Raw genomic sequence first — 12,377 nt, 5'->3', positions numbered from 1 at the left:
TTGAAGGACTGCAACTAGAACCATGCCTGGAAATGTATAAGCTGGGGAAAGAAAGCAGTAGTGGATCCTAGGATCAGACCCACACTTACCCCCCTTGTAGAGGAATTTCACAGGGGTCAGAATTTGTTAAACAAGATCCAGATTGAGAAAAAAAAAAAACTTCAATTTCTCAAGCAAAACTACTTATTAGTACAGGCATCCAAATTAAAACCCCTTTAATTGTCCATATTTTGCCATAACTAAGTATTAGAAAGAAAATAACGTAAGCCTGCTCACTTGAGTTATAAATTTAACTGTAGAAATGCCTTTGCCATGTCTCTCCCCTCCAGTCTTAACTCTTCAGTATTTCTCTTAGCTTTATATTTATTTGGCAGATGAAAGGGAGTTTTTCAAAGGCCCATATGTTTATTAATTTTTTTTTTGTAATTCTTTATTTAGATTCTTACTTTTTCCACCAGATGATCATTAAATGTTATTTTATTTATAGTATTTAAAAGCATTTAGCTATATAAGATATTTAAAGATCTATTTTGATCTGGAATACAAGGTTTAATAACATAAATGGTCTGTGCAGCCCAATTCTAAAATTATACTCCATACATTTATCGGCAAGAAAGAACACAGTAGAACTAGACACGTGGACGTCTGACTGTAAATATGCTTTTGCTTAGATGAAGAAGACATGTCTAAACCTAAAGAATACACAATACTAATAAGGAATACTTGGTTCCTTCTGGCAACTTAGTGAATGTCTCTGAGGAAGAAAAGGAACTGGACACTGGGCTCATTTCTCAGTCACTGAGTTCTGAGGAGCAGTCCCCCAGCAGCAGCGTGGCGGTGGGGAGGGGGGACTGGACGGGCAGAGACAGTATGCCGCCATGGGAAGAAGTCAGAGAAACACCCTACCCTAAACACTCCATGACCTCCTATGCGAAGCAGATCTCCATCTCTAAAACAGCTCCAACAAATAACCAGACAACAGCATTCCCCTGCTTAAAAGTATCCATTCACTGGTCCCCATCACCCTCAGGACCTGCTTTCTTTTTATACTTCTCACACCATTGTTCATACCACACATCCACCCACACGTAAATACCCCGGTTATCACCACTGTTTTCTATGAAGTTCTCAGAATGAGCCATGTTCCAGCACAACTCCACAGCTTTGTAGAGGTTACTGCCTCTCTCAAGAACTCCTTTAGTTGTCATGGACCCCCACATCCTTCTACACCTGCTTTCTAACTGTTTCATAGTCATAGTAGACACACTCACTGGCTGTATTCAGGGTAAATGAGAAGCTGTGACAAGTAATTTTTCTATCTTTTTGATTTAATTACATTTGGATGGGCAGGGAAGAAATTGCCAGCAGGGAGACCTCTCACTGTTGGTTCAACAAGAGGACAGAAAAGTAGGGGATCATTCCTAATCTTGAAACTATGCCTGGAGGCTAATTTTGCCTTCTGTGAAACAGATGATTTAAGTTGTCCTTATGAAGGAAAATAACTCAATACACTAAAATTGGCACAAAACAAGTTCAGTAAGAATTATGATTAAAGATTTCATATGTTTAAAAATTTGCCTTAGTTAAAAAAAAAAACAACAAAATTTACCTCTTGAAATGGTTCACCAGGACTCCAACAAGTTCTCCAATGCGATTCTCGTGGGTTGGCTGTTTGCTGAAGAGGCAGACAATGAGGTCTTTGTTGTCCTTGGTGTGGAACACTACAAGTTGGTCCTTCCCGTTGGAGACGCTCAAACCAGTCAACTGCACAGGGGCACAGCACGGAAAACTATCAGCCTGGTTCTCAAAGGAATACATTTAAAAATACATCTTGTAATTTAATAAAACATTTTTTTCCCTCAGTATCCCTGATGATTTCAATTTTTTATTAAGTCTCATGGAACAAGCAGATGGAAGGAAACAATAAAGAATGAAAGTTAATAAAATTGAAAACAGAAAACACAACATAAAAAGAAATCAATGAAACAAAGAGCTGAGTCTTTCAAAAAATCAATAAAATTGCTAAACCTCTAGTCTAAGAGAATAAAAGAGAGAAGCTCTAACTACAGAGAGAGAAGAGAGAAATGGAAAAGGGGATATTACAGACCACATAAACATTAAATAAGGGAATATTTTCAACAAGTCTATGTACATAAATTCAATAACTTAAGACAACTTCTTGAAAGCCACAAACTACTAAGACTCACCCAAAAAGTAATAGAGAAGCCGACTACTGCTATGTCTATTAAAGAAATTAAACTTGTGGTTAAAAATCTTTCGAAAAGGAAAACTCCAGGCTCATACATTGTTGGTGTGAATGTAAAAATGGTACAATTGCTGGGAAAACAGTCTGGCAGTTAGTCAAGTTAAACATAGAATTACCATGTAACCCAGCAATCTCACTCCTAGGCATTTATCCTAAAGAAATAAAATGTTATGTTCACACAAAAACATATACATGTATATTAATAGCAGCTCTACTCATAATTACCAAAAACTGGAAGCAACTGCAATACCCATCAATAGGTGGAAGGGTAAACATTTTGATGTTTATCGATACACCTTTACAACGTTCACTGATATATCAATATATTGGAATGCTATTCAACAATAAAAAGGAAAGAACTAATGATACAAATTACTGATATCAATAACATAGATAAATTTCAAAGGCATTATGCTAAGTGAAGCAGTCAGTGTCGAAAGGTTATCTACTGCATGACTCCATTTAAGTGATATTCTCTAGAAGACAGAACTCTAAGGATGGAAAACAGATCACTGGTTGCCAGGACTGGGATCAAGGGTAGTCAGATACAAGGGAGTTTTGGGCGGTGATGGATGACTGTGCCCTGATTGTGGTGGCGGTTACACAAACCTATGCGTGTGTTAAGACCCACAGACCTGTGGACTATCACCGCCACCAAAACCTGATTTCATTTATTATATGTAAACATAAAAAACATAGTGCCTTGATTGTTTTGATCCCTAGATATTCTATTTTGGTCAGTAAGGCAAAAACACAAGTGTTTTCTCCTTCTGTGATTTGTTCTTCTCTTGCAGAAAATACCAAAGTGCCACCTCCTGGCCACCACAAGCGCTGTCAGTTTAGCTTGGCCATCAGCATTGTCAGGGTATCCACTGGGGACAATGCAGAGGGCCAGGCAGCCTGGAGCGGGGTGGCTCATAACCCAGTGGAAGAGATGAGTGTCAGACAACTTTAACAGCTCACACATTTGGAAGGCCACTCAGTTCCATGCCTACCCCTTACAGATAAGGAAAACGAGGCTCCGTGAGGTTAGCTGATGTGCAGACCCCGGCACGGGACCTCAGGCCTGCAGAATAACAGACCTGTGTTCCCTACTGCAGCCTGCTTTTCAAATATCAGGTACAGGTGAACACAAGCTGTATAAATAAGTATTCCTAAACATCAGGTGAATAAGTTTTTTTTAAAAGAAAATTCACATTTTACTTATGTTGAAATAAACTATACAAAACTGACTTTCTTCACCAAAAATAAAAGCATTGTTTTCTGCATTATTCCTAGATAACCACAAAACAGAGTTTTGCAGGTTTTCCAGGTTTTGCTTATAAATCAAGACGTGGCAGGGCATACAGTCATGGAAAAAAGACGGGAAAAACCCAACAAATCAGTTTTCAGTTTCCATGGCCTCTGATCCTGTCTTGATCATGGAACAGAAGTGTTCAACATATACCTTTTAAAAAGCTTATGAAGATACAGGCTCACCCTGACCCGATGGCTCCGTTGGTCAGAGCATCACCTCATACACCAAAAAGGTTGTGGGTTTGATCCTCGGTCAGGGTGCGTATGGGAGGCAACTGATTGGTGTTTCTCTTTTACATCATTTCTCTCTCTCTCTCAAATCAATAAATATTAAAAAAAATATGAACAGCAACAACTAGATGTGGAACAACGGCAGGTTCTTCCACTTAGTCTGTAACTGTAACTTGTTCCTTTAAGATCACTGAATAAAGACAAAATCTACACTGAAATCTGTTTGGCAAGCTCACGTATTTGTTTCTCTGTCTGGTAATTCCCTTAACTGTCCATTACAGACTTTATTTTTTTAGAGGGAGGGGGGCGGAGAGAGGGAGGGAAGAAGGGGGGGGCAAACAGTGGTGGGTAGGGGGGGAGAGAGAGAGAGAGAGAGAGAGAGAGAGAGAGAGAGACATTGATTCGTTGCTCCTGTACTCACCCTGATTGGGGACTGAACCTGCAACCTGGGTATGTGCCTTGAACAGGAATCAAACCTGTTACCTTTTGGTGTACAGGATAATGCTTCAGCCATTGAGCCACACTGGCCAGGGCTCCATTACAGATTTAAAAAAAATATTTTCTTTATTTATTTTTAGAGAGAGGTGGAGGGAGGGAGAGAGAAGAGAAACCTTGATGTGCGAGAAAAAACACTGGTGGCTGCCTCTCACACACGCCCTGACTGGGGACCAAACCTGCAACTCAGACGTGTGCCCTCCTGATTGGGAATCCAACCAGCGACCTTTCGGTTTGCAGGCGATTCTCAACCGAGTTACACTGGTCTGGGCCATTGTAGATTTTTAATAGCATACGTAAAACTCTTGGTATTCAAAGGTTAGTCATGAGCTTCATGGTAAGATTTTATAAACTGTATTCCTTTATAAAATGTACACCTCCTCAAAATATATTTCTTCAAAGAACTGATAACTCAATACCTGGTGATTGGACCCATAGTGATAATAAATGTTATGTCTAAAATGATTTAACTAAAACAATTCCTAGGTGCCATTAGCAGATATCATGCATATGTGTAACATAGTACTTTCAATGTTATCTTCTGGAAGAACAGTTGGTTCTCCCAAGCATGAGAGTTCAAACAGGGGCCATTTAAACAGGCAGATTATCGATGGCTCATGTACTCAAGACAATCAGTGAGTAAGTGGCCTACGTACATCTTATAGCTTTTCCATAAGATGTTTTCAAATTTCCTACAGATTTTTTTCAGTATCATATATAAAAGGAAACCTGTTTTAAAAGTCTCTCAGGTATTTTCGATGGTTTCTGAATTATCTGTAGGAAGCTCTGACTTAATTGTAGAGGGTGTGATACATGTGTCCACTATTAAACCCAAGTCATGTTTTATATCTAAATTTATGTTAAGCAAAGTTGAGGTACTTGACCTTTGGTCTGTCAAAGTGTTCCATGGGTATGCTTTGGGAAACTTTCGCCCATTTTTGTAGTGTTCATTCTCAACCTTCATCAGAGGAAGAATACACGGTACCTTCAGTAATGCGTAAATGTTAGGAGAACATGGTGGTTGGGAGCCCTGTATATTTCCTTGTGTTTCCACCTGATTCAAACACAATGCTGCTTGGGGCCCCTCTGATGTATTGAATTTGAGCTGTCTCATGACAGGGTACCAGAGATGAGCATTTAAGAGCTTTGAGGTGTTGCCCTGAGAATATATCTTTCAGTTCCTGAGTAATGTGTTCCATGGTTAGAACTTCTTTATAGTGACCCTCAGAGGTCAGCTGAGATTCCAGGGTCCCTTTCTGAGCTCTGCGGAATTTCCCAGGAAGCTTCATCTGAATATCACATTTAGTGGCCACACTGGTAGCTTCCTCAAAACAAAATTCATGATAAACCCTAATATTGCCCATTACTCCATTTGGTGAATGCAGTACTGCAGTGGCTGCAAAGCTACTGGCTGCAAAGAGGACTTCAGTGGTTTGTGCCTAGAGGTTTCCTCCAAAGGCCCTTGTAAAAGATATAACATTTTTGAGAATGATAATGGCAATAATGACATCAAAATCTGTTATTGTACTACAGCACAAATGCTCTGCCCACTATACAGTTATTCCATCTAACATTTGTGTCGCTATTTATACCATCTAAACATAAAACATAGTGCTTGTAGGTCTATTAAAATTTCAAAAGCATCATGCTTGCCTGTCCACTGAGAATGGCACATTTCCTTTAGTTCTCTACCCCTTTCTTCATTGTTCTGAAAGAGGACAGAAATGACATTGTCAAGCTGTAAAAGCAGTTGTGGGGATCGATTGGAAAAAAGAACAAACTTCCTCAATTGTTCCTAATGCAACAGACACTCCCATAACAAGCTCCGATTCTGCCGGCCGGTTATTTAAGGCATGGGAAGAGCAGAGCGTGTAGACAGCTTGGGGATATTTCTCTAAAAGTCTAGAAGCAACTACTTTCATCTTGGAAGAAAAGCCACTGGACACAACATAAGCCTGGCCATGACAATATTCCATGTTTAATCCCCAAGTCTCAGTTATTACAGTGTGAAATTTCATAGCCAAAATCTCAGCATCTGCTTCAAAAGGCAAAAAGCCCACAAATGCCTCTCTTAGGTTATGAGATTCGGCAACAAACCTCACCAACATGGGCAGGGGCTCTCACTTCCCTGAGGGTGTCTTCCCGAATGCAGCTCCCGTATCGCTAGCATCTGTTTCTGCTGTGCTTTTGAACAGAGTGACGTGTTGACTGCTGCTGTGTCAACGTGTTTTCTCAGAACCTCTTCACCAGGATTTACCCGGCTCTCCAGCAATGCTTCAAAGTTATCAGGACTACAGAGACCTTCTGGGATCTCATCGGCTTCCACGTCCATCCAGAGGTATGTATTGTTTCCCCATAAGAATAAAAATTTCAAATACAGATCTTAAGTATTCTTTGTTTTCCTTCTTTCCAAGGGTTCAAGGTAAAATGTCTTCATCCTGCTCTTCACTCCCTCCTTCTGCATTGGGATGCCGAGCATTGCTGTTGTTCCTTTATGTTTTTGTTTCCTGTTCAGAAGTTTCGTCAATTTTTTTTTTAAATTTCAGTGTCCTGATTTCACCTTCATTCAATTCTTTTCTTCATTTTCTGTGTCTATTCTGTGAATTGTTCAAATGACTGCTAAGATCAGATACTGTTGGTATCACAGTATCTGGAAGAACTGTCCTATAAAGTTCTACAGATCAGAGGTCCCAAAGTATTTGGCACATAATCAATAATATTTATTTAGTTGATCGGGTGTTTTATCTTCTAAGTTTGCTCTCCTACAATTCTCCCCTACTTCTGGCATCTGGCTGGATGCTGTGGGAGCCAGAGGAAGACTGTGTCCTACTGCGTGCTCTCCCGTGGGCAGTGGGGGGGCAGCGCGGAAGTTAGGTCTTGGCCGCCCAGCACAACCCCTCCCATAGGGGCCAGTGTGCTGGGAGGAGAGGCCGAGTAAATTTGCATAGGAGGCTGAGTTTTTAGACTGATTTTAAAGAATGTCATGGTCAGTTCTTAATGGAGAGAAGAGAAAATATTCAAGGAATTAGAAGTCAGTTCACAAACCTATGGAGATCATGAGCTTTCTGAGGCCACTGGTAAGAGAAAACATCTATCTTCCTGCCACTTGGATGTGTCCCATCCAGCTGATTTTTAGATGATTAAATTAAAAGTATTGCTTTCATTTTTAAAAAAACATTTTATGTCAGTGGTGCTTCACTCTCATTTGATTATTCCATATACAAAATTCAAAATTGAATTTATGTAGCACTTCACAGGAGAGGTTGATTAAAGTTTAATAAAATGAGAATTCTAACAGCAGTCGCCTGCCCGCATACCCCAGGAGCACGAGCTGCAGGGGGTCGGGGACGGAGCTTCAGCAGTGAGTGCGGAAGCCATCCAGACAGACGGTCCCTTCCCTGGTGCTCTCTGGCCCCAAGGACAGGAGCCTCAGCCTCTTTTCTCCAAGCGTGGGCTTTCTCTCCCCTCCAGTCCCTATTCCAGCCTGTCTGGGTGGCTTCGCACTGCTGTCTGCAGGACTTCCTCATGCACGTGCTCAGCCTATGGGCCTGCCAGCGTCCCAGAGGAAAACCGTACCTAATAGCTTCTGCTACACAAACAGAGAAGGATTGTCCTGCCAGCACCAAGGCAGGACAAAGAGCAGCTAGAATATTTCCTTTGGCTCTGGGAGACAGGGTGGTGAGTAGGGGAAAGCAGTGGAGTGAGGGATGACCTGGGTGTTCATCCCAGGTCAGCCATGTGATCCTGAATGAGTCATTTAATTTCTTGGGGTATCTCTCTCATTTTCTGCACAATAAAGACCACAGTAGATGCCTGGTTTACTTTACAAAATTGTGGTAAGGATTAAATAGTAGCAACTCAAGGTATAGAAAGATAAATAAACAAAACCCAAAACCCCTCTGCTTTCAAGGTTTTTACACTCCAATCTAAGAGAAGATATGACAGCAGTATCTGAAAACTTTACAGCTGTACCAGGCATAGGGAAGGGGTTGTGTGGAAAACACATCCGATAGGGAAGGGCCACTTCCTCAGTTATCTTTGGGCAGCCACACACACTAGTAAGTTTCTCTGAACAGAAGGGAAACTCCTTATCAAGGCTTTTCCGTAGTAGTGGCCTTCATATTTCTTATAATCTTGTGGGATCTCTATGCTTTGATAAATCTAAGCCTACTTCTTCTTTGGTCTTGAAGATTTGAACAGCATAAATATAGTCTCTGATTATAAGCCATCTTAGTTCTCAGAGCCTCCTCAGTAAGGAGGACCAAACAGAGAACACAGCTAGACCAATAAAAGATCTGGTGGTTTGGAAGGAAGAGGCCGGTTTGAGGACTCAGAGCAAGCCTTTGCTGAAGTGTACGTACAAGGAAGCAGAGAGACCTAGACGAGAACATCTCAACTTTGCATTCTCATTTATGAAATAAGTGAGAAACAGACCAGTGTTAGAAAATGAAATAATTCTCAAAAATAAACATGAAAAATTGACAATACAATGGAAATAGTAAATAGCAGAATAGATACTGCAGAAAATCAAAAAATAGTTGAATAAAATTTCTCAACGTCAAAGATTTCAGTCTTTAGAGAGAAAGGAATCACAGGTACCAGTCCAACTTAATTAACAGAGAATCACATAAGTTATCTACACAGGAGAGAAGAGACTTCCTCCACTCTATGGAAGTAGGACAGGACTAAAAACAAGTACTGTGACTGAGCACAGATACTTTGGCCTGGATCTTTTAATACAGTTTTTAAATGAAAAAGGTTAAGTATGTTAATAGATACCTTTTATCTCTTGTTACCTTTATAGATAGTAGGTAAAGAACTAGCTGAAAATTAAAATATTTAACACTACCCCCACTAAAATACTCCATATAACTTAACCTGTCAAACAGGAGTTTAAAATATGAGGTGCAATTTATATACAATTAAAATTCACAGATTTTAAGTGCATAGGTGGATGATTTTTGACACCCAAATCAAGATACAGAACATTTCCAACATGCCAGAGAGTTCCTTCTGATTGTTCTTTTTAAAGTCTTATTTCTATATATAAAAGCCAAATTGGCTTATTTAGCTCTTGAGAACTAAAAAGATTGGTTCAATCACTTACACCTAGAAACCCAGGTGTCCACTGTAGTAAAAACAAACACAAAATACTGAATTTTCTCTTTATCCTTTCTCTGGTTTCATGGTTTGTGTCATTAGGATGAGAATTTTATAAAAAATAATAGTTAATCTTTAAAGGTAACAAACCAGCCAAATGCTATAACGACAATCTTAAAGGAACGATTTAGATTCTTATAATAATAACATATAGGTTTATTCAAAACTGTTGAAATAAGTGGTTGAGAATTTAAACTTTTTGATTACCTATATATTCTTATAGTAAGAGTTCTTGTGATAGAATTTAACTTCATTTGATTTCTCTTAATGGACAGATAATCCTTGGCACCAATTTCTAGTTTACAATAATGAAAAAAACTTGTGTTGAGGTTACAAAACAATAGTTGTTGGATTAGATTCAGTCTCTCTTTGTAGGACAAGAATCAGTATCAAGTAAACGTCTGCAGCCGCAAAACTGCGCTCTGAGTTATATATCACAAAAGGTCAGGGGACAGGGCCATTACTCCCCTGAAGTCCACGGTAACTGCCTGTTATTTTGCTTGCTGTCACTTTTGCTTCAGATCCTCTTTATTCCCCCGTCTGCATCTTTATGTCTCTGCCTCTCTGTGTGCATGCACATGCTTTGTCAGTGAAAATTGTGGGGCTTCAAAATGCTAGCTGTAAAACCCAGAATCCTGAGCAATCATTTCAAGAAGCTGAAGACTTCTGCAGAATGTATGTATCCCAAGACACTGACACTTTATGATAAAGGCCTCTAATAATCTAATAGGCAACGAACCACTGAGCTCTTGTTACTTAAAAAAGAGTTAACCTTTCAATTGATGACCAGCTCCTTTAAAATCATCAAAGACTAACAAGAGAAGAGAATGTGCTTCATGTCTAGTTTTCAACGTGAGTCCTCTTTTTTTCCAGACTTAGTCCCAGTAAGCAGCTACTCTATAGTCTTCTTCTTTTTAAAAAATTTATTGATTTGAGAGAGGGAGAAACACTGATTTGTTGTTCCACTTATATATGCATTCATTGGTTGATTCTTGCATGGACCCTTATCGGGGGTCTAACCTGCAACCTTGCTGTATTGCGATGGTGCGCCAACCAACTGAGCTACCTGGCCAGGGCTACTCTGTAGTCTTAAGTGTAAAGAACTTATCCTCTCTGTGGATGGTGGCCTCTACACATATCTTTAAGGGACTTCATTAACTTGAGAAGAGGTGACTGTCCTGAGGTTGCCCTGCTGTGAGGTTGCCCAAGCTTCTCAAGAGAGGTCAGGTGTTGACACTGCAGTGAGTAGCCCAGTTTGGGTCCCCCACAGCCCTAGTGCCAGACAGGTCGGTGCTGAGGGTCCCAATGATTCCAACCCTCAGCTGCCGAGTAACCCCCAGCCTTTGAGTCTTCCCAGGGAAGCCCTAGATGCCTTGACACAAAGGCAAACCGGCCCCATTGTGCCCTTTCTAAGTTCCCCATGAAATCTATGGCCATAATAAAATGGGGGTGGTTTGTTACACAATAATAGAACTGGAATAAAAATTTGGAAGGAAGAGTGAGGTACTACTATAACATGACCCTAAAACAGCTGGCAGTGCTTTGGAAAGTGGGTGGAGGCTCGAAGGGCCTTCAGGAGATGGCTGGTAGGATCACACCAGGCTTTAGGGAGGCAGTCAGTGTGGACCTGAAGGTAAGAAGGCAAGGACAGCATTATCTCAAGCCTGAGGAGAGGGGACCCTTGTTATCAAGGGGCAGAAAATTTAACAACACTGCTGCCTATGGTAGAAAATAGAAAATGTGCCTAACAATTTCAATAATTTAGAAAAGGATTTCTAGACAGAATACTGAAAATGCCATTTGGCTGCTTCTTGCAGTCTGTGAAAAAGCAGGAAGAGAGAGACAATCTTAATAAAGAACTGTTCAGCTCGGCCAGTGTGGCTCAGTTGGTTGGAGTGTCATCCCAGACACTGAAATGGTGCGCATTTGCTTCCTAGTCAGGCACATACCTAGGTTGCAGGTTCAATCCCTGGTTGGGGCACATACGGAAGGCAAAGGATCGATATCTCTCTTTCTTTCTCACTCTCTGGAATCAATGAATATATCCTCAGGTGAGGAATAAAATAAATAAAGAAGTGTTCAGCTTTCATGCCAAATTTAGAGTAAATATAAAGGAGCTGGTTCTTGTTGAGTTTGAAAATGAAACTTTCTTATTTCCAACTTCTCCAGATGACAAATGATTCTGAATGAAATGGTTTTAGGGCAATAATCAAATCCAGAGAGGGACTGTAAAATCCTTTGTCAAATATTCAGAAAGATCTAAGGTGGTGTTTCACAGAAACTTCCAGAGACTAAAGTCTCTCTGAAGATCCTCAGGGCATTTCTTACAAATTTTCTCTACTAAATAATAGCGCACTTAGGAGTCTAAAGGACCTTATCCCAAAGTAGCTCACAAAGAGCCCAAGGTTCAAAATAGTTTATCTTTGCAGAGATTTTGGGTGTGTGTATTGTCTAATAAAGTAGATTATAAATTGATGCACAGTTAAGTCCACCAAGATTTGAAAGGAACTGTATTGGGTTGGACTGAAAGGGACAGACATTACAATATGTGACTTTCGGACCCCCAGACTTTGGAGGCAGGAAGGAGACTAAGAATGCTACTTAGCTGCAAATGCAGACAGCCAGAGACTCATGTGCCTCCCATTCCCCATCTTGGAACGAAGTGTCTGCTGGAGCGCACCTGGACCAGGGACTGAACCTTTTGGTGTACAAGATGACATTCCAACCAACTGAGCCATCTGGCCAGGGCCAGACTTGCTTTTTACCACTAAATTGTGACACAGGTGAGGCTGCATGACTTCTGAGATTAGGTATATAAGGGGAAGTAGCTTCTGCCTTGGTCACTGGGGCATTCATGCTCTGAGCTCTAGGTCACCTTGTAAGAAGTCTGAGGCCACCATGCTACGAGAAAGCCAAGCATGTCTGAAAG

General features: G+C 40.5%; 1 protein-coding gene across 1 annotated transcript in view; it reads right to left on the bottom strand.

Moving 5' to 3' along the window:
* Nucleotides 1-12,377, bottom strand: part of MYO1D (myosin ID) — a 303,106-nt gene that overhangs the window by 92,310 nt on the left and 198,419 nt on the right. The window contains exon 21 of the mRNA XM_054573135.1: nucleotides 1,610-1,764. Coding sequence (XP_054429110.1) covers nucleotides 1,610-1,764 — 155 coding nt within the window. The remainder of the gene's footprint in view (nucleotides 1-1,609; nucleotides 1,765-12,377) is intronic.

This window comes from Pteronotus mesoamericanus, unplaced genomic scaffold (genome assembly GCF_021234165.1).
Source record: "Pteronotus mesoamericanus isolate MK-2021 breed Mesoamerican mustached bat unplaced genomic scaffold, CSHL_Meso_final contig_246, whole genome shotgun sequence".
Taxonomy (NCBI): domain Eukaryota; kingdom Metazoa; phylum Chordata; class Mammalia; order Chiroptera; family Mormoopidae; genus Pteronotus; species Pteronotus mesoamericanus.
Note: the sequence above shows the minus strand (reverse complement) of the source record. Positions and strands in the feature narration are given on the sequence as shown.